The sequence below is a fragment of the Mustela lutreola genome, chromosome 10 (assembly GCF_030435805.1).
Source record: "Mustela lutreola isolate mMusLut2 chromosome 10, mMusLut2.pri, whole genome shotgun sequence".
NCBI lineage: Eukaryota > Metazoa > Chordata > Mammalia > Carnivora > Mustelidae > Mustela > Mustela lutreola.
In genome coordinates, this window is record NC_081299.1 from 71321372 (window position 1) to 71349321 (window position 27950).

At 44.9% G+C, this 27950-nt stretch overlaps 1 protein-coding gene and 1 pseudogene across 2 annotated transcripts in view; both read right to left on the reverse strand.

Moving 5' to 3' along the window:
• The window catches only part of LPAR3 (lysophosphatidic acid receptor 3), an 80604-nt gene that overhangs the window by 34426 nt on the left and 18228 nt on the right, over positions 1-27950 (reverse strand). For both annotated transcript variants that reach the window (XM_059136959.1, XM_059136960.1), the window contains exon 2: positions 19068-19824. In XM_059136959.1, the coding sequence (XP_058992942.1) occupies positions 19068-19803 (736 nt within the window). In that variant the 5' untranslated portion in view covers positions 19804-19824. The remainder of the gene's footprint in view (positions 1-19067; positions 19825-27950) is intronic.
• LOC131810628 (U6 spliceosomal RNA) lies at positions 15217-15313 on the reverse strand (annotated as a pseudogene).

A 27950-nucleotide genomic window follows, 5' to 3' on the forward strand; every position in this document is an offset into this window, starting at 1 on the left:
CATGGTCCCTCCCAGATGGAAGATACCAGGCACAGTCAGGAGCAGGACCAGGCACCCTCAGAACTATAAAATGAAACGAATGCAGTAAAATGCAGTGAAAAAACTGTAGCTTCTTATCCTGCATTTGTGTTGGTCCACAAATTACGTTCAGATAATGCTTTTATGCACCCCAAACCATAAGACCTTAAGAAAACCTCTTCAGAATAAATCGTCAAGATTTTTAAAAAGACAAAAAGAAAATGTGGCCTTTGCTAAAACAAACATGCTTTTACTTGGAGGGAAAATGCAACATTTAGAAAAAAGCAGGGGCGGTCATTCCACTAAACTGAGGAAAGGGATACTTCATCCACTGGAAAGTTTGTAAAGTTTTGCTTGTTATGGCAATGCTACCGTTATATACAAACAAGAGGGCAGGACAATGTGTTCTACTAGTCCCACGCAGTCATGATCCAAAAGGTTACTGCTTTTGCCAAGGCTTCAAGTAAGAGAGCTCACTTCTAAAGGTGGGTGGGTTCCAAAGCCCTCAGCTGCTGGCAATCAAGTTTTATCTCAACATCACACCATTCTGTCCATTACCAGGCACCAGCCTGGGTCGAGTAATAGAATTAACAAATTCAAGAGAGTAGGTTCACTGATCATCAAAGATCATCAAAAAGGATTCCAAGATAAATTTTCCTGTTTAAAAAAAGAAACGGCTGGGACGCCTGGGTGGCTCAGTTGGTTGAGCAACTGCCTTCGGCTCGGGTCATGATCCCAGCGTCCTGGGATCGAGTCCCACATCGGGCTCCTTGCTCCGTGGGGAGCCTGCTTCTCCCTCTGACTCTGCCTTCCACTCTGTCTGCCTATGCTCGCTCTTGCTCGCTCTCTCTCTGACAAATAAATACATAAAATCTTTAAAAAAAAAAAAAAAAAAAAGAAAAGGCATTTTAAAGATGTTTCAACTACATAACTACTGATTACATTGTTGCTAGATACTATTTTTTAAGTAATAATAATTATTCTCTCTTCCTTGGGAGAGTCATCCAGAGAGGTTTCATAGCAATAAAAGACTGTCTTCTTGAAGACGCCTTTGCTTACCGCTTGAGTCCTACAATGTACAGTGCGCTATGCAAATAAGGACAAATGAGATGTAGCAGTCCCTGCCCCAAAGAGGGCCACCTAGCACAGAGAATTAAGGTTGGAAAAGCTACACCTAATTTACAATTTACAATTCTTTGAAAGTTCCGGATCTATTAGAGAATCTCAAAACACAATATGAACCCCACACAATTTTTATTTTCAAGATACTACTCCAACAGCATCCCGTACCCAATTCCAGCCCTGATATGGAAGACATGCTGCTCGAACTAGTCAACCTTGTCATCAGGTTAATGTTGGAAGTTCTGCCTCCCCTCTCCTTACAGCTACTTCTCTGTCCTGGCCCCTCCCTTCCTCCTAACTACCCATCTTCCTTCCTTCCTTCTTTCTTTCGTGACTTTCTCACATGAAGAGCTCTCTGAAACATTGTGGGGCAAGATTTCATTCCATCCTTCCTCAGAAGGGCAATAACAGTGGAAGCACAGTTTGCAGGTCATTGCAAGAGGTCAGCGAGAAGTCCCTTGGTGTTAATAGCTTGAGTGATACTGTTTTCTCCTTCAAACCACACCATTAAATTGTTTTCATTACCCACGAAGGGACTGTTTGTGTCAGAGCAAATGAGACCTGATACAAATGCAAACTGGCTCATTTCAACCTAACAAAATAGTTCACTCCTGATAACTAAAAGAACAAGACAATGACAAAAACTTGCTAGGTCTTTTGATGATACACAGGCAGGAGAGAAGAGATGTACTGAACAGACGGGTCCCCTCAGAGCAGATGATGCAGCTTCCGTGTGCTACCTGGAACTTCTGAGGGACTTTTATTCTCCTAGAGACTGGTGTTAGGGGGTATTTTCCACACGTTTTAAAAATATGATATTGTATGTTCTCTAAGAATATCAGAGATTCTACTTTCATTGAAATTCCATTTACAAAGCATTTTTTTGTTGCTCTTTCGGTCATCCAAACTCAAAGCTCTGAAGCTGGGTTCATCCTTTTGCTGCTCCCCTCGTGTGTGGCATGTGTCCCCTTCCTGAGGCAGCTGTCCTTTTAATGCCTTTTGGGTCTATGTTTCCTGTTTTCTCACTGCCATCACAGTAACTCTTTTTCCTCTGAAGTGTTTCTGCATGGGGCTGGGTAGTTTCTTCAAAACGTGCGGGTCAGGGCTCTACCAGCAGACCGCTGAAGTGCAAAGTGGTAGTGTGTGTGCCGTAGGGGAGGGAGAGCTTGTCCGTGTGTGATCCTGATACAGTGACCCATCCCACCGGAAGCCTCACTTCTGGAACCAACTGTCTGGGTACTCTTCCTGAGCACTGGTTGCCAGTTGGAGCCCACTTCCGATCAGGAAGACTCTGAGGAGCCAGCAGCCTCAGTTCGGCCACATTCCTGGTCTCTGTTTTATACTCTAGTCCTGCTAATTAGGTCTCCGTAGGAACCTGACTGGTACCAGGTCTGCTGAGCCTGGGCCTTTTCCTGACTCCTGTCGGTCTCTCAGGGAGAGGCCTCCACCCACCCTCATGCCCAGCTTGGCTCAGGTCAATGACCAGGTTCCCCTTACCTGAAATCAAGCTTCCCCAACATCCAGCCACTGATTTTGAGGTAGCTTCCTGCACCTGGTGGTTGGTGGATGTGGTATCTGCTGTCCCCAGCCCTTCCTTGCTAGCTCTTGGCACTATTCCAGGGCTCGTGCTACTGTGCTGGCCTCTAGGACCCGCCAGTTTCCCCCTCATCTGTGTGCGGCGCTCCCTGAGCACCGCCTGACACAGCAGGCACAGGCCTCTGTGAGCCTGCCCACATCCAGCCAGCTCCCTGCTCCACAGCATCATCCCCCAGCCCTAGCCCCACCCTCGCAGTCACCTCCACCTTACACCTGCCACAGAGCGTGGACAGTGGCAGCCTGAAGGGAACAAATGTGTTCCATCCAAATGTGGCAGCTCCCATCTGTACCCCTTTCTGTCATCACCTTGTGAGCCGTTCCTGGTCTGGAGGTGTGGGAGAAGCTCCACCCAGGAGGCCAAATGTCCCTTCAGGTGTCCATCTATTTCCCATGCCAAGTGAATGCCTAGAGATCTCTCTAGAAAACTCAAGAGGACCCCGGGGCTGCTAGAGACCTTCATCTCCAATGGAGACTTAAGTGCTAGGAGCTTTGCATCCAGCAAAGCTGTTCAGTGGATAATGGGTTGTCTCAGCCTCCTGTCTCCTGACTAATAATGACAGAACCTGCATTAATATACTCCAATATATCTTCAAGGGACTGTAAGTGAATGGAGTTCTTACAGAACCCTCAGACCCTAATATACCCTCTTTTCTATTGTCCAAGGCTACCCCTGGCTCAGCTGTGTTCTCTGAATGTCTGGTGCCTGGTCACACCAGCCTCTGAATGATCCAAAATGGCTAAAGTCTAAAGACTTTCTCCTGAGACCCTGAAGCCTCTTGAGGTCCCCAGAGGCTAGCCCACGGTGCTTAAGAGGGGCTGCAGAGCCAAGTTCCAGAGAACTCCTCAGAGCAGAGAGCCCCATCTCTCTGCGTGGATCCTGAAGGTCACAGCCCCTCTACCACACAATCACTGACAGTCTTCAGGCTGAGGAGCCCAACTGAGCCCAATGACCCAGTGAACTCTCCTATGTTACCTCCCCTTTCTAAACTTAAAGGAATTCCAGAAAGCCCCCAAATTAAGAACTTCCAGACTGCCCCTGCAGGATCCCCAGTGTAGCACTGCCCCTCACCCCAAATGACAGAGTTTCAGAATCTAGGCATTATCGCTCTCTCACCACATCTAGAGAGACTCCCTGTCAGAAGACTCAGCATGATCCCTTATTATACAGAGGCCAGGAAAGAAGAATCAGGATGCCTAAAGACTTTCTAGGTTCATGACGCTTTCTAAATTGCAAGCTGCCTTAGAGCAAAGGAAAAATATTTCCCTTCCAAGTCAGAGCAAATGGAGGAGAGTCTAGTAGTAGTAACCCATGAATGAGCGCAAACCTCTTGAAGGACCACTTCTCTGTCCTTCTGAGGGTCCATTCCATGCTACTGAAAGGACAGAGTTTCAGCTTCTAAGTTGCAGAGCCCACAACCACTTGCATCTGTGGGGCCAATGCAGGATCCCGAGGATGAGCCTCAGCTGCTGCAGACAGCGCGGAACTCTACTCAGAGGGTTTCACAAGTCTGCTGTGTGTCCCTGGAGTAAAGGCAGACATCCCAGTGGCCGTGTTGATCCCAGGAACTTTGCTACAGTTTTCCCAATCTAAGCAAACTCGGTGTTAACCCCTCCAGAACCCAGAGCCTTCAAGAGAACATCAGGCCTAACTCCAGGGAGTCCCAGGAGCTTGGAACACATCCCGGGAAGGATAACGCTGATATTCCAAGGAGGAACTCTTTAAGTCACGCAAAAAGTTCTGACCTTTCATATGAGGCCCAGTTGTGGTGCTCTTTTGGTGAGCCCAGTCATGATGGGGACTGTTGTGGATAGAGCACTGACAAGCTTTGCCTTGGGCCCAGCTAGGAAGACTGAGAGCAGATACAGGGCTCAGCCGCACAGGCCCCGTGTATCCCCATCTGTACTCAGGACTGGTGATAAGGAGCCTTCCCTGAAGAAGGCAAGGAAGCTTGTAAGACAAGACTTCTCACGATGGAGGAGATGGATCGTGAGACAACACTCACAGTCAGCCCTTGCAATCCTGGGGGAGGATAAATTCAATGAGAGTGGAGTCTCTGCATGTGGTTGGGGGCTAGTTAAGGCCGGACGGTTATACTCAGTGGCCAGGCCAGTCTCGTGGGCGTGTGGCCCGTATGGTCACATACGGCCCACGTTCACCAGCACCCTGAGCTTCGCTTCAAGATCTGCTGTCTCCGTCTTGAAATCCACAGTATGTTTACCTTTGAACTTAAGAGTTGGTAAGCGATGTTTGGCAAGACAACAGGGGATGAGTGTGAGCGGAGATGTCCGGAAGAAAGGAAGGAGTTTTAGATCTTAGTGCCTTTGGCCGCACTTATTTTTCCTGCCTTTCTTATATGGGGCCCATGAATTGTGTAGCCAGTCCAGTCCATAGCTCTGTATAACAGCCTTCCAAGTAACCAGTTCATCCAAGAAGGAGGGGATTAAAGACAATAGCCTTGTATTCTCTGGTGATTTCTCCACCTCTGATCCTATTCCCACAAAAGAAATTTCCTTTTATGCCTTAGAGTCACTCACTTAAGGTTTATCCACTTCAAACTCCCCCCAGCTCAAAAAGACCATTGGTAAGATCAGGACACCGAGGGTGGCATTCCAGAAAGCAAATCATGTTATGACATCACAGGGTATGATCCAAACAGCCATAGGACCTTCCCCTGTTTATGATGAAGCCAAGGATGGAGACTGGGGCAGCTGCTCAGTGCCTGTCCCAGGACCCATCTGGTTAATATGTTTGTTAGATCATTATATAAACAGTGAACGTTTGTTGAGTAACTACTGTGTGCCAGGCACTGCAGAAATGAAGACAGACACAGTGCTGTCCTTGACAAGCTCAGTCTAGTAAGAGATACAGGCACTTAGCAAATAAATTACAATAAAATGAGCTAAATAAATACTTTTATACATATAAATAGTATGCTATAGAAGCTCTGGATAATTAACTTCGGGAGAGTCAGAAACTATCACAGAGAAGGATCTTAAAAGGTAATTAGAGAGTTGCATACTGAGAATACTCAGACGGGCACCTGGCTGGCTCAGTTGGTAAAGCATTCTGTGCTTGATCCCAGGGTCATGGGTTCGAGCCCCATGCTGACCGTAGAGATTACTTTACCATGAGAGACTATGGACTCTGAAAAACAATCTGAGGGTTTTGAAGGGGTGGGGGTGGGACGTTGGGGGATCCAGGTGGTGGGTATTAAGGAGGGCACGGATTGCATGGAGCGCTGGGTGTGGTGCAAAAACAATGAATACTGTTATGCGGAAAAAATAAAAAATTTAAAAAAATTTTTTACACAGAATAAAAAACATACTTAAAAATATATATAAAATATATACTTTTTATACTTAAAAAAAAAAAAAAAAGGATTACCCACAAGAGGAGCATCAGGCAGACCCACAGACCCGCACAACTGCAGAAATGGGGAGAAGCTCAGCACCGTAGGAGCCTGGGCTGTGTGGAAGGTGGGACGTTGAGAGAAGGAGGTTGGGACCAGAACTGTGAAAACGGCCTCCTAATTCCAGCTCGCCCGATAATTTGGACTTTATCTAGAATACAAGAAGGGCCCAGAAAAGATGAGACAGTTCCTTGTGTTCTTTAGGATGGGCCTCGGCTGGCAGTATGTAGGAAGTCTGCCGGACCTGTAAGGTATCTGGATCTCAGAAGAGAGGTCCAGGATGGAGAGAGGTCTCTGAGTAGCATTCACAGCGAGGCAGTGGTCCAAGCCTCAAGAAGAAGGTCATCTTAAGAGAACATGGGCAGCCACAAAGGACAGGAACAAAGGTCATTTCCGGATGCCCAGAGATGGCAGGGACTGGCCAAGAGACAGAGAAGGAACGGAAGGTGGAAGAAGGCATCAGAGGTGGCATGAAGCAGGCAGGGCAACAGGGAGCTCAAGTCAGATCACCGGAGCGGGCAGTTAGGAGGGCAATGGAGGCTTCATCCGCACAATCTTAATAGGGGCAGAGCTAGCTTACTATGGCTTGGGGTACTAAGAAAATAGGATAAGAAATGAAAGAAGAGAGACAGAACAGCCCTTAGAAAGGGGACGTAGGGTTAGAGGCTATATATTTTAAGGCCAAATACACAGCAGAGCAAGAATAACGAGAAAAGGCTCCTGGGAAGGCTGGAAGTAACGGGCTCTCATAGAAAGCTAGAAGGTAAATAGGAGGCCTTTTTGGATTAGCTAAGACGGTGGAGGGAATGGTAATAGGAACATTCACATTAGACTTGTATCTTCTTGGTTAGAAGCAAGCAAGGAAGGTAAGGTCAGCTATGGGTTGAGAAAGGGCAAAGCTCAAAGGCTTTAAGAAATCTTAGTTTCCAGGATGAATTCCTGCCCCTGAATCTTAGTCTCCAGGATGGATCTCTGCTTCCTGCTTCCAAGCTTCTCTGCCGTTGGCCTTCTGCTTATTCGATCTCTGCCTCTTGTTAGATTTCTGCAGCTTGTGCTCCACTGGCCTGCTCCCCTTCCACTCCCCAGCTGCTGGGCTTCCCTGGCTGCTCCTCCTGGCCCATGTGGACTTAGCCCCTGCTAACAGCTCTACCTTCCTGCTCTGTAAGGGACCAGCTCTGCCTTCTCTGTGGCATCTGGGCTCCCTAGCGCCCACAGAGTATTGGGCCAATTCCAGCAATCTCCTAAATGATCTCTCCTTCTCCAACCATCCCCTATCTTTCTAAAATTCTGCATTTAGCAACTCCCACCTTCCTCTCAAACTATCAATGCTCTCCAGACCCCACAAGGGCTCTCCATTGCCAGACGAGGCAGTTGAGCTGTGGCCCCAGACCTACAGAGTCTTTGAACAAAAGTTGAATCTGTGTAGGCAGCGACAGGTATCTTCCTACCCTGTTGCCTTATAAGTCTAAGGCCAACCCAGGCATCCATGTCATCTGCCCAGCCTCTGTAGACATTTGACCATGAAGTCCATGCTATCTTGGGATTCAAGGCTTCCATTCTCTGACTCCAGTATGCTTCTCAAACCAGACTGTCATTACTCTGCAAACCCATTATTCCAGAAATCAATCTATCCTGTTCCCCTTCCTTTGGCCCAAGTATGGTTTCCCCGGCTATCTGTTTGCCCGTCTTCCATCCTGATATTCCACTTGTCTGCAAGGCTTTGCCCTCTCTTCTCTACCTGTTATACTGAGATCAGGCTTATATCCTGCCTCTCAAGGAAGCCTCCACAGACCATTCAAACCCACAGCGTTTTCTGCCTGGGCACCCTCACTTGGCCCTTCTATGTATTTATTTGTTCCTTCAGTTGTCCTCCTTTTTTGTTTTGTAACCTTCTTATTTTCTCAGACCAGCCTATAAGCAGAGCTCCCTTTAAATCTTACATACAAAAAACCAACAGAGAGGACCTGCCTTTGTATAATCTACCTCCCACATGACCCAACGATTGATTCATGAACATTGGTCACCTCCTGACAACCATAAAATATCACAGCAAGCCCATATTTGTAGCACCTTTAGGGCAGAGATACCCAATACATGTTTACGACGAAAAAAATATAAAAACCAGAAATCTCTCCATGTTCAGAAAATCAAAAGGATAAAACAGGCTCAGGGCTGGGCCGTGAACTCTCTGACCTGACAAAAACAAACAACCCTTGGTATATATCATGGTCACCTCGCCGTCCAAGGACAAGCATATTTTACCAGGGCAAGAAGAGAGACCCATTAGAAGAAGCAGGAACTTGGAAATCCAGAGCTCTGGCCTCAACACCAGCAAGGACTTACAAGGTAAACTTGGACAAACCTCTCAACAGATACTGATTCTTCAAGGTAACTGGATCGTTCCTTCTCACACGCTGCAGTTATACCAACAATCCGGTGTGAGGGAGAGTGGGTGGCTGGAGTAGGGGGACACCGTCAGGGTGGGGTGAAGGCTGCTCACCAATGGTGTCCCCCAGCCCATCCTTCTGGTTCACCTGCCCTCTATCCCAGCTTCTACTTTGATTCCTACGTCTGACCAGGCATGATTCCAGAAAACAACTCTACTCCCAATTCCCACCCAACCTGTTTGTTTTAGCTACACACAGAGCAACGGTCCCCAGCTGAAAGTCTGAAGATACAAACGATGTTAGCACGGACTTGGGTCAGCACATACCCTGCTATGCCAGGTATGAGCCCAGTGGTGTGACACCTGGGTAACAGACGATAGCCACACCCCCTTTCCCAGACTTTGAGGCCCTAAGAGAAGGCTTTACTGAGTTCTGGAAATCTGACCCTCCCAGGAGGCTGGCTGGGTGCTGGCAGAAGGACTGGACGTAGCTGGGTAATGGAACATCTCTGCTAAGTGAAATAAGCGAGACAGATAAAGACAAACACTGTTATGGTATCATTTATATGTAGAAGAAAAAAGCCAATTTCATAGAAACAGAGAATAGAATGGTGGTGGCTGAGGGAAGGGGAATGGAGAGATGTAGATCAAAAGGGACTAATATTTAGTTATAAGCACTGTAATTTCTGAGGTCCTAAGGTACAGCACAATGACCACAGTTAATAATTTCAGGATTGTGTACTTGAAATCTGCTGAGAATAGATCTTAAGCATTCTGACTGCAAAACAGGAAGGAAGGAAGCAAGCAAGCAAGCGGGAGGCAGAAGGAAAGAAGGAAGGAAGCGAGGCAGGCAGGGTAGGGGGGCGGGAGGGTCCTGTGTCTGGCAGTTATCTCCATCTTAGTAATTATTCCACAACATATATGTAAATCACATCGTTCCATTCGAGTCTTTAAATATACCCAGCTATGCTATGTGTGTTAATTGTTCTTCAAAAAGTTGGAGGAAAACACAAAGGTAGAATTTGAGAAGGGAGAAGAAATTGAGAAGTACAGAAGTGAGTCTGTACCTCACACTCGGGTATTATTTGTCAATAATTGTTCGTTCCAGCTGAAGAAGGTTTCAGGTTTCTTTAAAGAGAAAAACAGCCAGGGGTGCCTGGGTGGCTCAGTGGGTTAAAGCCTCCGCCTTTGGCTCGGGTCATGATCTCGGGGTCCTGGGATCGAGTCCCGCGTCGGGCTCTCTGCTCGGCGGGGAGCCTGCTTCCCTCTCTCTCTCTCTCTCTGCCTGCCTCTCCGTCTACGTGTGATCTCTGTCTGTCAAATAAATAAATAAAATATTAAAAAGAAAAAGAAAAACAGCCAGAAAAACTGTTCTGAAGGAGGAAGGGTGCTAGGGGGATAAAAGAAGTTGGGTCATGTTTAGTGTGACAGAACGGAAGGGCTGTGTGGAAGAAATGGAAGAAAGTAGGCAGGGCGGGGATCAAACTGGAAATGAAAATGCTGAGTTCGAAAAGTGACTTTAGATTTGACTGCAGAGGGAGGCATGTGAAGGAGTGAAGCAAGAGGGGGAAAAAAGAACCGGGAGCCGGAGAGACCCGAACAGCCACCTAGGCAGAGACAGCGGGGAGACCCAGATTTCCAAACACATCTGGGTGGGCGAGCTGTGAAGAAGCCGTGGCACCTTGAAAAGGTGGGATGGAGGGGGACACAGGGTGGGGTGGAACTTGAACCTGACCTCCTTGTAACATCGGACCGTGAGGTCTTCTCCATCACCATGTCCCCCTGAGGACAGAGGGCGTGTGCCAAACAGTAGTATGGGAGGCCACAACCCAGGCGGGCCACGTGAGCACTCCCAGCTCATCCTGTAAGCCAATGCGTCCTTCCTGGAAGGCACCCGTGGTGATGCCAAGAAGCACACACAGAACGGCTCTGCAGCAAAGGTGCTCCTTGGATAAGCTGTTTTGAAACAGAAGTTTGAACAGCCCTGGACTCAGTGGAGTAAGTCCTGGTGCCGGGATGGTTTGGCTCTGAAAAGAATTAGACATTCTCGGCCTGATGGGACTGCCCAGCAACAAAAGAGCTCCTGTGTGCCAACTAGCGACCTGATCGTTTCAGCATTTCTTAAGGCAAAGCTTTCACTTTTTTTCTTAAGCAGATATGTGATAATTCAGGCATGCAAGGCTGCAAACACTGAAGGTAGGCTCCTGCCCTGCAGACGCTACTCCAAGACTACCAACGCTGAAAACAAGCATAGGATTTCCTGGGAGTCTCTTAGCATTTCTTGACTCCTGGTTTCTCTGTGTGTGTGTTTGTGTATGTGTATGTGCGTGTGTCGCTTTTTTTTTTTTTTTTTACTGGAAAAAGGACACTTCATTGAGGAAACCCATAAATAATATGAAAAGGCCCAGGGTCTGGTCTCAGCTGTTTTCAGACAAAGAGCCAACTTCCCAACCCTGGAAAAGGTGGCAACAGCGCTCGACTAACAAGGCATCCTGGTGGGATTCATTAGCAAGACGGGACTGTTTCTTAGGAGGAATGTCTTCTAGATGACACACAAGATGGTGCTGTATTACGGGATTCTTAATAAGCCAACACTTAGTGGTGAGGGTCTCGCTTATAATGTTTTATTCATAAGTGTTGCAAAAGTGAAATGAATTATGAATGCAAAGATCATCTGTCAGAGACAGGAATCAGTAACAGAATTTCACGGCTGGCGTTGGTGTGTACGGGGTCTAGTCAGGCAAACGAGCTTTTTAGTTTCGTGGCGCCTATATGTTCTGGTCAGCCTGGTTCTCTGGAACTGAACGGGTGCTGTCGCTAGAGGTCAGGCAGCCCACCCAGGCAACTTCCTCCCAACCATCTGTCCACATTACAAAACCGGCCCTTGTGAGGGTACCGACGGTAGGCCCCCGGCCTCCCTCTCCACAGGACCTGTGACGTCACTGGGAATAAAAGGGCACTCTGCCCAAATGCAGGGCCAGGCTCCTCAGAGTCAAACTAAGGCCTCAGAAGAGTAGCCATGTTTACTTAGCACATACTATGTGCCAAGCACTACACTAGGTTCTCGTAATGTGTATTCTCTCATTGCATCCTCAAAAGCTTGCCATGCCAGAGGAACTGATATTAGCCCCACGTATAAGAAACTAAGTCACAGAATGTCGGGTAAATCGCTCAGGGTCACAGAACCTGAAAGTGGCAAAGCCAGGACTGAAATCTGGTTCCCTCCCTCTTCCCAAGCACCTGCTCCTGCTGTCTATATCTTGCATAAAGTTTCAGGAGTGGGCAGCTGTCATTGCCCAAGAGATGACTTCAAAACGGTCACCACCATACGGCAAAAATCTTCAGCACAAATCAATGATGAACGCAATGTTGAGAGTCCAGGTCACTTCACAGAAATAACTAGAAATCGAGGGAGATACAAGTTATAAACCTCATTACTAGAGCTGCTGTTGTTCTATCCCTACCACTTAGGTGAAACTGCTCATCAACCTTGAAGTGTGGGGTCCTAGAGCCAGTCTGCTTGGATTCAGAGCTCAGCTTGGCTACTAATCTTAGGCAAGACACTGAACCTCTCCGGGCCTCAGTTTCTTCATCTGGCAATAATAACAGAACTTCCCTTAAAGACCTGTCATGGAGATTAAATGAACACGCCAAGTGCTCAGAACCATGTATAGCACAGAGTAGATATTGTAGTTATTTTTGCTACTTTGGGTATGTGGGAAAGAAGCTTAAGTCCACCCAGACTTCCTTTTCCACAAAACAGATCTGCGTAACATGTAACTCGCAGACTTCCAACTGGTAGGCGCTCAAAAAATGTTTCATTTGTTTTCCTCTTCCCAAGACAGCACTACCACTCACCCTTCTAAGGTCTCAGTTTCCCATACTATAAAATGGGAGACACACCCATTCCACGGTCACCGTCCACCTCACAGGCCTGTCACAGCCAGATCCTGCCAAAGGCCAGGTTAGATGTGAGGAAATCCAGTTTCTACTTTCAGTTCCAGCTTTCAAAAAGCCACTTAACTTCCCTAAACCACCATTTCCTCATTCATTCACTCATGCTATTATAATCTCAACACATATGTTCCAGACAGCGTGCTCCATGATAGACATGGAAAGAGAGAGAAACAAGGGACCATCTCTGACTTCAAAGCACACACACTCCAGTTCAAGATGAAGGCGGGTAACCATTAAGGGGATAAAATATGCATCTCGGTCTCAAGACACGGCCTTGGCCTTCAGAAAGATTAGGGTCACATAGGAAATGGTCAAGGACCTTATGCAGCTACGTGCAGGTGGGGTCTGGGTGCCCTGCCTGTGGCCCCTGCATCCCTCCCGCCAGCTGTCTCGACCCGGCCTGGGGAAACGAGCAGCAGCTGGTTGTGGCGCTCAGGCCTGGTCCCTTCCCTGGGGCAGGCCAGGCCTGTCTCGCCCGGAGGCAGAGGAACGAGGTTGCAGCCTGTTGCTGTGTGTTATGCTATTCCCTTGTATTCTGGGGTTTCTAATCACAGTGGCCAGAAAGCCCTTCCCACACTTTGGTCCCTTCGGGGGCGTCTCACTGGGACGGTGTCCCCAGGTAGCACCTGTCCTTTGGCGCAGCTTCACTGGCCCGCTGTGCACCCAGCGCCTCTTGGGAGGGGCTGTGGTGCACCCTTCGCGCCTCGAGGCTGGACGCCATGCCACCCAGGGCGCTTTTTACATTCGACTTTACTATTTTTACTATCACAAGACTTTCCCCCCAGACTCCTCAATAAACACTGCTTTTCAAAAAAAAAAAAAACGGGGGGGGGAGGATAAAGTATGAACAAAAGAGAGGGGAGACCCAAAGGATGCCGTAATCAGATCTACCAGGTAGGGCAAGGAAAGAGTCACAGGAGATAGGCCCTTGAGCTGAGTCTTACGAGATGAATGGAAGTTTCCCAGACAGAACAAGGGGGAAGGTGCTCCACCACATGCAAGGCTTAGAGACGCCAAACACAAAAACAATAAGCATTACAGCTGAGTGGAGGGCCCATCTAAGGGAGTGGCAGGAAAGCAGAATAATACCTTTCCCACTTACCTTGCAGGATTTCCCGAGAAGGAATGGGAACGCATATTAAAACACTGAAAAAGTGCTACAGAAACATCATGTATGCTCACTATTAGCGCTCTAGCAAGGCTCCTGATGGACTTCATTTTCACCCATTTCCTTCCAGTGTGAGCACTCCCAGGACGGTTTCTCCATTGAGAGAAAGCAAGGAGGTTTAGCACTGACCTAAGTGGAGTGGTGGGAGGGAGAAAGGACAAGAGAAACATCTAGCTCTTTGTTTCAATGACCACAAAGCTCTTCAAGGTCCCTTCACCGTGATGCTTCTCGTAATTTAGAAGATTTCAGTCATTATCTGCCAGAAAGGAGACCCTGACCCCCAAACCATGACTTTTCAAACATATTTGGCCATAACACATGTTAAGAAATACATTTTATATCACAATCCTGTGCACATGCAGAAAGTGTCAGTTACAGTCTCCTCACGGATTTCATGACTTGCCAGTGGGTCACCACCTGAGGTTTGAAAAAGCACCACCCTGAGAGACAAGAAGGTTTATGGAAGATGTATGTGTGTGTGTGTGTGCGTGTGTGTAAGATTTCATGTGCGTGTGTGTAAGATTTCAAGAGTATGGTTCACAAATCCCCTCAGCCTTCTTTTCTTTTGCCTTTCAAGACACTGCAAAATAGAAGAAAATCCAGTCCACTTCCCGGAAAGGAACATCCTTATGTGCACAGCTCACAGGGTGTGTTGTCTGACAACAGATGTTCTTCCATGCGGAAGGCTTTCTGTTTGGTTGCTAAGGCCGATTAGCCCTGTTAACAGGTAGGATTTCAAAATTCACGACTCTCTCTTAGGCAGGGCCCTGCTGCCCTGTAGAAAACAGGATCAGATGTCCACAATGTCTTTTCCATGGGAATATTCAATAAGCAACTTCTTTCATGTCAAGAGCTCATCACACATCGTGACTCAGAAATGAGCAAGCCTCTGCCTCAGGGCTGCTAAAATGTGAACATGATGCCTAGGTGCCTTTCCACTCATAGACAGATTCAAGATTCATGCCACCATCATCACTACTACCACCTCCTTCAACAAAGAAAAAGTCTGCCCCCGTCCAGCTCTGTAAGCTCTGTAGGCAACCAAAATACTAATGCTGGAAAGAAACGCGAAGGTCATCTGGTCTCCCTCTTTCCTTCCAAAGACGATGGCCAACTAAACTTTCCTGGCTCACAACGGAGCTATTTCCTTTTTTAAAAAAAATTTAAGTTAAATCAATTTACAAATAGTGTACTATTCGTTTCGGAGGTGGAGGTCAGTGATTCATCAGTCTATACAATATCCAGCGCTCATTACATCATGAGTCTTCTTCAGTGTCTATCTCCCATTTACCCAATCCCTTTCCCTCCAGCAACTCTCAGTTTATTTCCTATGATTCAGAGTCTCTTATGGTTTGTCCCCCTCTCTGAGGTCATCTTGTTTTAGTTTTCCATCTCTTCTCCTATGATCCTCTGTTTTGTTTCTTCAATTCCACCTATGTGTAAGATCATATGACAACTGTCTTTGTCAGATAGACTTACTTCGCTTAACATAACACCTTCTAGTTCCATCTATGTTGTTGCAAATGGCAAGATTGCATTTTTCTTTTTTTGATGGCTGAAAAAATATTGAACAGTTGATGAATTTGCGTGTCATCCTTGCCCAGGGGCCATGCTCATCATCTCTATATCATTCCAATTTTAGTCTATGTGCTGCACAATTGAGCTACTTCCTGTTGTACCACGATTGCCTCTGCATGGGCCTTCCCTGTGGTACTACCCAAGTTTAGATGTTTCTACTGCCATTTTTGACTCTGCCATTTCTCTGGCTTAAAATACCTTTCCCCCTACCCATTCAAGTCCCACCCATCCTTCCAGATCACATCCCAAGCCCTCCAGGAAGCCGTCCCCACATGGCCAAACAAACAATGATGCTTGCAAGTCAAGAAGGGAAAATAGCACCTGTCCATCCCAGCTTCCATCTCTGAAATGAGATTCAGCTCCCTGAATTCATGCATCTCTGCCTTTTAGACGCTGTTTAAGGGATGGTTAATATATATTTACGGAATGACTTTCTAATATTTTAAAAGAAGGCATATTTTTAGGAAACTTCCATCTTAACCTTTCCTACAACATATATATCAATGTAAGCCAAAAAAGGTTTAAAGGATTAAATCAGACACTCATTACAGAAATCAGTATTAAGCTATTAATACAAACACACATACTTAGAACCAGTAACTACAATGATGGAAGAGCCAGCACTGCTGATTTTCAAAGATACTATCATCTGGGAGACACTCGTGTTAGGCAACAGAATTTTTACATGCATCCCAGTGAGCAACAGAGACGCCTCCTCCCTGAGGAGCTGCTGTTGGAGATGCTTTCATGGAAAAAGACTCTGCTTTGATACACAGTCAACACACTGAACTCTGTGTTGACTTTGGTTACTTACTATTATTACAGGATCGTTGGATTTTATCGTTGGAAAGAATTTAAAAGATTATCTATTCCACCTCGAAGGATGAAATTTAATCAGGAAAAGGTGAGTTAATAATGTACTTCAGATCCCCCTTACAGGAAATGACAGATTTGAGGCTAAAACCATACCTTCTATAATCTAAAGAAATCAGGATCTAGAAACCCAAAAACCTCATACCATCCAGCCCTTCAGTTTCACTTCCTCTGTCCCCAGACTTCTCGTCTTCCGCCAGATATCCCTCTGTCTCACCGCTAAGGAACTTCCCCAGGTCCTCACCATCAAACCTTCTTCCCGCCGTAAACCAATTCCTCCACACTGTTCCATCTCAGCACCACAACTTCTCTCATCTTACTTAGCAATTTCACTCTTTATTCCGTTTTTTCCCCCCTCATCCAAACAGACCTACCCAAACCTCACTGGTCCTATATTTTACCCTCTGTAACCACTCCAGGCAAAGTTACATTCAGAGCTGAAGCTAGGGACCAAGACTGTCCTACTGAGTCCTGTTCTCCCCACCTAAGATAACACCTTTTCTATCTCACCCTGTATATGATACATAAAATGCTAAAAAAAAAAAAAAAAAAAAAAAAAAAGAGAGAGAGAGAGAGCTTTCTCTTTAATCAAGAAGGTCATTACCTTCTTGACATACAGCCTTTAAGACACATGGCCAAACAATGATGTTTGCAAGTCAAGAAGGGAAAATATCAAATTCATGGACAATACCAATAAGTACTGAATGTTAGTTACCTTTGCCAAAAACATCCGTATCCTGCCTAGTTCAAGGGTGCAAAAACTGATCGATGTGAATCGCCCCCCTTCCTTTTCTTACTCTTAGCCTACATTCTTGTCAAGAGGCTAAATAAAGAATGACAGGGCCAAACCAAAAGCTGGGACAAAGAGGAAACCAGGGAAGTCAGTAAAAGTCCAAAAGCCAGGAATCAAAACTGGCTGCAGAATATGGTGCTAAACACATAGGCTCCAAAAGCCAATGGCCCAGGGACACTAGCGCCCTTATGCATGCATCGCTGAGGGCCCTGGGCAGGCTGCTCTGCTCGGTTTCTTCATCTGGTCAATGAGGCTAATGGTAGCACCTACATCACAAGATTGGCGTGAGGATGGAATTGATTATCATCTATAAAACATATAGGACAATGCCTGACACCTAGTAAGGACTATATAACTACTTGTTAACTTAAAATACACCCTCAGTTTGAAATCATTTTAACCATCATGCTGTGTGTCTGCTGACTTTCGTACCGTACTGGCAAGTTCAGGGCCTGGAGATATCCTGATGGCTCCCGTCCCACACCACATAGTCCCTGCGTCCTCGACTAGGAATTGCTGCCCAAGAATTCCTTCACATCGGGGCTGACAGGACATGCTCTGGAACCTCTCTCGGGAACAGTCCCCACTGCTGCGGCCATCACACATGCTAAGAAATGCCCTCTCTGACACAGAAGACAGGGCCTTTGAGCCCACGTAGCACCAATTCCAACTATAAACCGGACTGGAATTGGGGGGCAGCCTACCAGAGAGAAAATAAAACAGAGGGAACATTTCTTGCACCAAATATGTCTCCTGGGAACAGGGCTGGTGGTGCAAAGTGGAAGTCCTCAGAGCTGTTCAAACATGCTATCCTAAGGTCTCTCTTCCCTTTTTTCATTTTGTTCTGATCAGGCTTTTGGCTATACCAGATTTGATCTCCTCAAAGTCCCCTAAAAACTACTTGTTTGCTAAGCTAAGCCCAGTATGACCTCATTTAACTCCACCTCCCAAAAGAATATTCACATTGCTGATACTCCCTTTCCTTGATGGCTCTCTTCTCGCAGCTTCTAGGCCACCATATTCTCCTGGGTCTTCCAGCTACTCCTGGGAGGGCTCTTTTGCCAGTTGTTCCTTGCCTTCCCACCCTCTTCACACCAGAGCATCCCAAGGTTTGTTCTTCGGTCCTCTTCCCCATGCTCACCATCCACATGCACCTCGCCACGGTGAGCCTATCCAGTCTTGAGGTTTGAAAGACCATTTCTTCCCTCAGTGAATCTCCAGCCCAGACTTAATTCTTGAACCCCTGATTCAATAACTCACTTGGACGTCTAATACAATTCTAAATGTAGTTTGTCCAGAAGCAGACTCCTGATATTCCCCACAAACCTCTTCAGCCTCCCCATCTCTGTGAATGATACTCTCCACTCTCCCTCCTCCTCTCACCTTGCTTCATACCTTACCCTGTCAGCAAATCCTATCACCCTGACCTTTAAAAAACATCCAGAATCCAATCACATGGCATTACCTCCCAACTGCCCTTTGGTCCCAGTCACTATCACCATTCTGAGTACTGAAATACCCTCTTTAGCAATTTTCTTGCCTTTGCCCATTCCCCTCACAAAATGGCAGCCAAAGAAATACCATTAAAATGTAGGTCCCATCATGTTACTTCCTTGTTCAAAACCTTCCCATGGCTTCTCCTCTCACTTGGGAAAGCCAAAGTCCTTATGATAACTACACGGACCTACATAATCTGAGTACCTCCCACTAGCCCTCCGACCTCATATCTTCCCATTCTCCCGGCTTGCTCTACTCCAGCCACATGGGCCGCCTTGCTGTTCTGGCCTCCTACGCTTACTGCGTCTCCTGCCTGGTGACCTTCCCCAGACACACATGACTCACTTTCTTACCATCTTCACATCTGCTCAAAAGTCATCTTCCAGCTGAAGCTAGAATTGCAACCTAGACCTGCTTAGCTTCCTTACCTTATTTTATAAGTATTATATTAAAATGCACTATAAAATCATTTTGTTAATCCCTATACAATACTTATGTTGTCTTTCCCTACTGGAGTAGAAGCTCCAGGTAGGTTGGGGATTTATGACTGTTCTTACTCACTACCACATTGCTATTACCCGGTAAATACCTTGCACACTCTAGGTGATCGGTAAAAGATAAATGTTTGCTGAGTAAATGAGAATAAGGGCTCACTTGCTTCCTTCTTACCTAAGACAGTCATCACTGTCTTCATCAGCTTCATGGGTGTCTTCCGGCGACTGATGGACCCACTCGTATGTGGAGACAAAACATTGGTTTTCCTCTTGACATACATGTAGATCCGCAGGTACACCACAACCATGATGAAGAAGGCCACAAGGTTGGACACGGTCCAGAAAATGAGGTAACTCCTGCTATAAATGGGGGCCAGGGAAGAGCAGGCAGAGATGTCACAGAGGCAATTCCAGCCCAGGGTGGGGACAGCCCCCATAAAGATGGCGATGGCCCAGATACACAAAATGAGCAGCGTAACCCTTTTTTTTGTCAGGTTGCTGTGGATCCTCATCCTCATGATTGACATGTGCCTCTCCACAGCAATCACCAGCAGATTGGTCAGAGAGGCGGTCAAGCTGGTGTCCAGGAGCCCCTGGCGGAGAAACCAGCGGTTGACAGTCAAAGTTTTTGACACGGGGCCAGTGTTAAACATCAGGAATACGTAGGCAATTCCGGCAAAGAAATCCGCAGCGGCTAGATTAGCCAACAGGTAGTAGAAGGGGAAGTGAAACTTTCTGTTTTTGATCACCGCGGCAATAACTAGAGAATTCGAAAAAAAAATAAACAGGCAGAAAAATGTTCCAACACACAACACGATCACAAGTTTTGTTCCTGTCCACTCATCAGCAGTGTCTGTGTTGCTCCTGTTGTAAAAAAAGTCCATTCGCCTGTCATAGTAACACTCATTCATTGTGGAGAAGGACTGAACATCCTAGAAAGAAATTTAAAGAAACAAACAAACATCACTCTTTGCAAATTCAGTCACTAAACCACCAATTGCCCCTGCTTAGCCCCAGTTCCAGCCAACGTCCATTAATCCTTTGGATCCCAACATAAATGTCCCTTGCTCCAGGATTCTGGCTTCTGACCTCTTGTTACAGCATCAGCAACTGTTGTCTCTTTTCCAGGCTAGGTGCAAGCTCAGGGAGGGAGGGTCTATGTCTCTTTTGGTCGCCATTTAATCCCAAGACCCAATTGCCCTGTCTGCCTCATGACAGGTGTTTGACAAACGGCTGGCAAACTGACTGACTGATCGTGGATCGGCAACAGATCAAATAATTCTGAGTCCTGCAATATCACTCTGCATCAGTAATAATTACAACATAGCACATTAATGTTTTCTCATGGCAGCCCATTCCTTATATATGGGCTCTGTTCACTAGGCAAGGGCAAGTTGGTAATGCCAGGCACACTGTCAACAAGATAACTGAGTGCTGAGTTACTCTTCACATAACCAAATGGATTCCCCAAGAGATCATTTTTCGACCACTTCAGATTCCACTCCCGAGCTTCCTTCCGCCATCTTTTGGTATCAAGCTATAATGACAAGGCTCATTTATTGAGCATGTGACACAGGACTAAAGACTGTGTTCTCAGTACTCCTCTTTCCTTTTTTGTTCACTTTTTCCTTATTGTCCTAATCCAAATTGTACCGGTGGTGAATGTGCTTACTGGATTTTCCAACCCAACCACTTTAAGTCAGGTTCCTTCCCTGGGCTTTCAACACAGCAGGTGGTAGAAGAGCCTGGCTCCAGGGACAAGACTGAGCTCTGGAGTTTGGGCAGACATTCAAGAATGTGAGAGCATACCTGCCAAGTGAGGGCAAGTCCTTGGGACATATGTCTGAAAGTAGACCCCAAACTGGAATATCAGCCCAAACTGGGCAGACAGAAGACACTCATCTCAGGACAAGATCTCTTGGACACCAAAACTAAGGGATTCTGGCCAAGGAAGGATTGGGAGGGGTGCTAAGGATGCCTCTTCCACTATCTTGGTGGAAAGACCAGGTGTTCTGCCTCACAGTGGTCTGGCCACAGCTCTGAAGGGTCCAGTCGAAGGAGACTGGAGCTGAAAGCTGGGGAATTTAGCGTGACAATGCCTGTGAGCTCCCTTTCAAGGAACAAGGTGGTGATTTGTTCACTGGAGAACCAGAGATCCAGTAGGCCCAGGCACTGAGCAATCCACTGATGGGAATGAAGTGGCTCCAACACCAAAATCTTAATAGAAATGCCTAGCTTTGAAGACTCTCATAAATTCTGCTGTCCTATACCATATCCAAGAATCAGGATAAGCAGATCAGAGAGCAATTTGAAGTAGCACAAAATACAAATATATCTTAGACAGTGTTCTTCTTAATTTATATTTTAATGGTATAAGGATACTTTTAAATGAATTAGATACATACTTCTGTGCCTTAGCAAATGGAAGGTAAAATACCATTTAATAAGCTTACAATAAGCAAACTGGGAGTGGTCTCAAGAGACAAATGGCTCTAGAAGCTCAATTACAAGGAAGGGGACTTGATTTTAATGACAAAACAAAAATTACTCTTTGGCAGACATTCACCAATGTTCAACTGCCAATAGCAGCGAACTCCATACAGTAGGCCAATACACCTATGCTGCATCCTGGACATTTTCCCAGATTAAAAATACAGATATATGTGGCACCTGGGTGGCTCAATCGGTTAAGCTTCCGCCTTCGGCTCAGGTCATGATCTCAGGGTCCTGGGATTGAGCCCTGGATAGGGCTCTCTGCTCAGTGGGGAGCCTGCTTCCCCCTGCCTCTCTACCTACTTGTGATCTCTCTCTGTCAAATAAATAAATAAAATCTTTAAAAAAAATACAGAAATATAATTTTAATAGCTTCACAATGTCCCAGTAATGATCATAACACACCTTACCTAACTAATGCCTAAATGTTGGATATTTCAGTTGTCTCCAATATTTACCCTCTATAAGCAAGGCTGTTTTCTTGTGCATTAATCTCTACATACTTGGTCAATTATTTGCTTAGGATTAATCCACACATTTCAAGTTGCTTAAGTAAAGAATATAAATTTATTTAAAGACTTCTGATACAGGCTGTCAAACTGTCCTTAAGACAAATCATATTTCCAATCCTATCAGCAGCATATGAGAACTGAACAGGAGATACTAATCTAATTAAATTCAATTTAAATATTCAAGGAGAAAATTCAGCATTCAATAGTGTTGGAAGTATATAAAAATTCAAGACAAATAACTCAAGAGAAATTTTCATGGTGCAATTATGATGTGTCCTTTCACTAATAAAAAATATTTCATTTTATTTTGCTAGATGGTCTGGATAGCTAAGAGAAATGCATTTCTAATTTAAAAGTTACATTATCCTTGACTAACTCATCAACAATATCAATTAAGATGTCAGAAAGATGTTGGTATGAAGATACTACCAAAAAAATTTATAATTTCCTTATTTCCTTTGGAAGGGGTCTTAACATTTTAGCTTTGGTTCACAAACTTGGAGAAATTTATAATTATATGATATCAGAAAACCTTAATGATAGTTATTTGAAAAGTCTTCATATTCAGCTCCCCCCCATCAAAACCCAAGTGGCACATTCTTAGACATATTTTAACAAAAAATCATCTTGAGACTGAGAAGCAGTTTTGTCTTCCAAAGTTGAGAAGACACAGAAAAAAAACATATTTTTTAAAAAAAGATTTTATTTATTTGACAGAGAAAGAGCACAAGCAGAGGGAGCAGTAGGCAGAGAGAGGGAGAAGCAGGCTTCCCACTGAGTGGGGACCCTGATGTGGGGCTGGATCCCAGGACACTGAGGTGAAGGGAGATGCTTAACCGACTGAGCCACCCAGGTGTCCCAGAAGAAAACATAATTAATCAGTACTCCCACCAAACAGCTCCCTATCTCACAGCCTCAAATCATACTTTCGGGAGAAACACAATGAGAGCAAATAAAGTTCATACGGGGAAACTGAAAAACAGTCCACAGGATGGAATATTACATAGCCACTGAAAATCATATTTACCATGAAGCTGTGGTAATATGAGAAGAAGCACATGCCATTATTTTAATTATAAATAATTATATATGTATGTATACATCTACACACATATTTTACAGATATAAAGATATATACATACACATATTTCTTGACTATCTTTTAAAAATATAGAAAAAAAAGGAAAAAATCTTAAAAGTATAAGTACTTCATTAAGTGGAATTAGGGATCATTTAAAACAATTCCAATTTTTTCTCTGTTCCACATTTTCTGTAATAAAAAACAAACTTTTTAAAAATGCTATTGTACTTTTCTTTAAAAAGATTTTATTTGAGAGAAAGCACAGGAGCATGGTGAGGGGGAGTGGCAGGAGGAGAGAGAGAAGCAGACTCCCCCCTGAGCAGGGAGCCAGATGTGGGGCTTGAACCCAGAACCCTGAGATCATGACCTGACCTGAAGGCAGATGCCCAACCAACTAAGCCATGCAGGTGCCCCAGTAAATAAATAGACTTTTAAATGCTAGTTTAAAATTCTGTCTTCGGAGCATGCATTCTACTTAATGATTCAACCTTTCTTTGACAAATACAGCTCCAAAAAAATCAAAATTGATGTTCAAAGGAAAAGCCCCAAGGATTCACTATGTTCGTTATTACTACTCTCACCAGCACAGCACACTTTAGAGTTTTTCAGTGATAATGAAAATAAAACGGTTTTCTACTTAAAATTTCATGTAGCTGTAAAACCTTACATGTTGACAACTATAATGAAATCAGGACGTCACTTACCCAACTTTCCTATAAAACATTTCCTAATGCAATCATCCCAGAGCTCCAAAAATGAATGAATAACTGGCAGTCTTGTGAATTAGTGCTTTTGATCTTTTTATTTTTTTCCCTTCCCTGCCATATGCTGCCAAGCTTGTTGACAGTCCCAGGGATATACTAATGACAGATCACCATATTTTCTTAGTGGGAAATTACCAAAACTTCAGGGAGCTTCCAACAACCAATCAATGAATCGTCTCTCGAACTCTCTCAAATCTTAAAATATGATTCTGTGATCCCAGCCTCAACATCTCCTCCACAGAGATACCTTCTCCAATCTATTCAAAGTAACCCTAAAGACCTGTTTATCTTCCCAGAGCACCTATCAGTTGTTATGCGTTTTCGCTTTTTACGCCCATCCCCCACTGCTAGACTGTTCTGCTCAATACAGCAGGGACCCTGCCTCTTAAGATCACGTCCATCCATAGGGGTGCTTGGGTGGCTCAGTCAGTAAAGCATCTGCCTTCGGCTCAGGTCATGATCCCAAAGTCCTAAGATTGTGCTCAGCAGGGAGTCTGCTTCTCCCTTTGCCCCTCACCCTGCTCAGGCTCTCTCTCTCATTCTCTCAAATAAATAAATAAAATCTTAAAAAAAAAAAAAGATCACATCCTTAGCTTGAGCATTTGTGGATGGGATGAATGAATCTCTGTCCTATACTGCCTCTTCCACCACTAAAATACCAAGTTCGATTAAACATCTTTGCAGACTTACATACACATCACCCACTAAGTAGGTCAGTTAGTGAACAGCTTCATTTAACTGTGCTCTTGGGTTAGTTACTGAATATCTCCACTTCATTATTATTATTCTTAATTGCTAGTATTTGAGGGATTGCTTTGTGCCTGGTCATCTCATCTAATCCTCCCAACAGTGATGTAGATTCTATTATCAAACCCGCTTTGCTGATGAGGAAACTGAAAGTTATACAAGCAAGAAAAGAAGACCCTGGATTGTGCTGGGGAAGTCGTGCTCTCCGACCTGCGTGCTTATGGATAACATCAGACTTTCTCTCCACAGGCAAACAAAACACCAGACAGACCAAGAACTATAGTCATACTTACAATAACTATAGTGTCACCAAAATAGAATGAGCCAATCAAAACACATTCAAAGACTATCTTGCACTATAAGAAAAAGGCGGGTCAGGGCATTATAAATAGCCTTTAGGGTTTCTTTTTTCTTTTTTTTTTTTAAGATTTTTTTCATATGAGAGAGCGTACACACAGCCACAAGATGGGGAGAGGCAGAAGAGAGAGAGAGAGAGAGAGAAAATCTCAAGCAGACTCCACACTGAGCACAGAGCCAGATGTGGGGTTTGAGCCAGAGCCAAGAGTCTGGTACTTAAGTGACTGAGCCACTCAGGTGTCCCTAGGGTTTCTTTGTTCTCTTTGAATAGCCCTGAGAAGCACAGAAGAGGCATTTTTCTGAAAATATGTTTTCAAATTTTATGGTAAGTAGACCCATGATATGGTCAATTTCAAGATTAATGTTGCTAAACTTTAATTCTACCAAATCCTGAACTGTTTTTTTTTTCTTTCTTTTCTTCTTCTTCTTTTTTTTTTTTTTTTTTTTTTATACAAAAGGTTTAGAGGATTTGGCTAGTTGTGACCCCAAAACAAAAGATGTTAAACTTTGGAGCTATTACCACAACTTCAAACTTCAGTAATTTGAGACTTCATAAAATGATGGTTTAGAAAGTCTATATGTGGAATCCAAATGAAAACTTCATGAGCAAAGCTCTCATTTAGATTCTCCCAAACTTGATTCTCTGAAAAAATGTTCCGCCAGCCCATAATGTGGAAACAATTATGAAAATTAAGACATTTGAAAACCACTCAAGCAGCTTTTATTTCTAGCTACCTCTTACAGGACCTGGTGCTGCTGGCCTTTTGGTAACGCTCCCCTCTGCCTCCTAGGATGAAAAGGGGTCATCCTAAACGAGGTCAGTGGGCACTGTGCATATTTTCTTCTCCTCTATGAAAACCCCAGCCAGATGGAAGTTAGAGGTTTGGTCAGCTAATGTGCCCACAGCCAGGGAAGAGACCTGCATAAGCAATCACATCTGCTCATTGAATTCTTTCCAGTAATTCATGTTAATGGTGAAATCAGGATAGCATAGGAGATTTAAATCCACATAACAATCCCTGAGGTTCATTTTAGCCGTAAGTTTCAAAGTCTTCAGGCCTGCTATGCCCTCTATCCAGAAGGCTCCTCCCCCAGACAGCCATCGTCCCATTTCCCCACATCATTCCTGCTCAGATGTCACGGCATCGGAGATCCCTCCGCCATTCTCTAAAAGTACACTTCACACCACCTTGCTGAGCTTCCATTCTATGTCCTGCCTGGTCTTTCTCCGCAACATTTCTCAATACCTGAATCTTTCTACTGGGCTTAGGGTTTGGTTTTATGCGTTAGGAAGCCAGGGACGCTGTGTCGTTATGGGGCCTCCCCAGTACCTGGAACAATGCCCAGCACATAGTAGACACTCAGTAAACACTTGTTAACTGCAGAAGGAAAGCAAGTCCTTGTGCACACATGCCTGCATGCCCCTCACTGTTTATCCAGACTGAGCATTACTGCTTTCTTCTTTGGTGAACTCTCCAATTTGGATCTCACAACTCTTTCATTTCCCTCCACAGAGCTGGCCCCAAGCCCAGCTGGCCAAGAGGTGTGAGGAGTTTGCCACCCTTGAACAGGGTGGTCTGGAGGGCGGTCACAGTAAAGTGCACAGTACAGACTTCTCTACTTCTCTTAGAAACCATGGCTCCTTTTTTTTTTTTTTTTAATTTCTTTTCAGCATAACAGAATTCATTGTTTTTGCACCCCACCCAGTGCTCCATGCAATACACGCCCTCCTTAATACCCACCACCTGGCTCCCCCAACCTCCCACCCCTGCCCCTTCAAAACCCTCAGATTGTTTTTCAGAGTCCATAGTCTCTCATGGTTCACCTCCCCTTCCAATTTCCCTCAACTCCCTTCTCCTCTCCATCTCCCCATGTCCTCTGTGTTATTTGTTATGCTCCACAAATAAGTGAAACCATATGATACTTGACTCTCTCCGCTTGACTTATTTCGCTCAGCATTATCTCTTCCAGTCCCATACATGTTGCTACAGAAGTTGGGTCTTCATACTTTCTGATGGAGGCATAATACTCCATAGTGTATATGGACCACATCTTCCTTATCTATTCGTCCGTTGAAGGGCATCTTGGTTCTTTCCACAGTTTGGCGACCGTGGCCGTTGCTGCTATAAACACTGGGGTACAAATGGCCCTTCTTTTCACTACATCTGTATCTTTGGGGTAAATACCCAGTAGTGCAATTGCAGGGTCAGAGGGAAGCTCTATTTTTAATTTCTTGAGGAATATCCACACTGTTCTCCAAAGTGGCTGCACCAACTTGCATTCCCACCAACAGTGTAAGACGGTTCCCCTTTCTCCACATCCTCTCCAACACATGTTGTTTCCTGTCTCGCTAATTTTGGCCATTCTAACTGGTGTAAGGTGGTATCTCAATGTGGTTTTAATTTGAATCTTCCTGATGACTAGTGATGATGAACATTTTTTCATGTGTCTGATAGCCATGGCTCCTTTTTAAACAAAACTCCCAAAAGAGAACAGAACCCAATGGCCAATGCTAGAACAATCTGAGCAACAAAATAAAATAGCACTCGACTATAAACCAATGTATAAACTAAACATCCTTACTGCATACTGATGTAAGTAAATGATGGAATAAAATAACAAATGAGAAAGAGGAGATAAATCTCCCATGCAGAAGAATTCCAAATAAATTATATAGACATTCTGCTCTAAAAGAAGGGAACATGATTTCTGCCAGAGGGCAGCAGGGAAAGGGCAGGGGGTGGGGGTTAGAAGTAGGGAATCATTTGTCAAGTTTCAGTGGAGAAACCCAACAAATGACTTTAGCGAGGTGATCAAGGTCAACAACAGTGGTCATAAGTCATGTTGCCAATCTGTAATCTTGATATACATTAAGAATGGCACTTTACTCTGTGATCTTCCTTCCCCAAACCCAAAACCACAGGCTCAGCATGAGAAAAACCACAGACAATTCCCAACTGGGTGGCATTCTGCAAAATTCCTGACCAGGACTCCTCAAAAACTGTCAAGGTTCTGGAAACCAAGGAGAATCTGAGAAACTGTCACAGCTAAGAGAAACTGATAGAGATACAAGTTGTAAATGCAATGTGTATCCTGGATCCCAG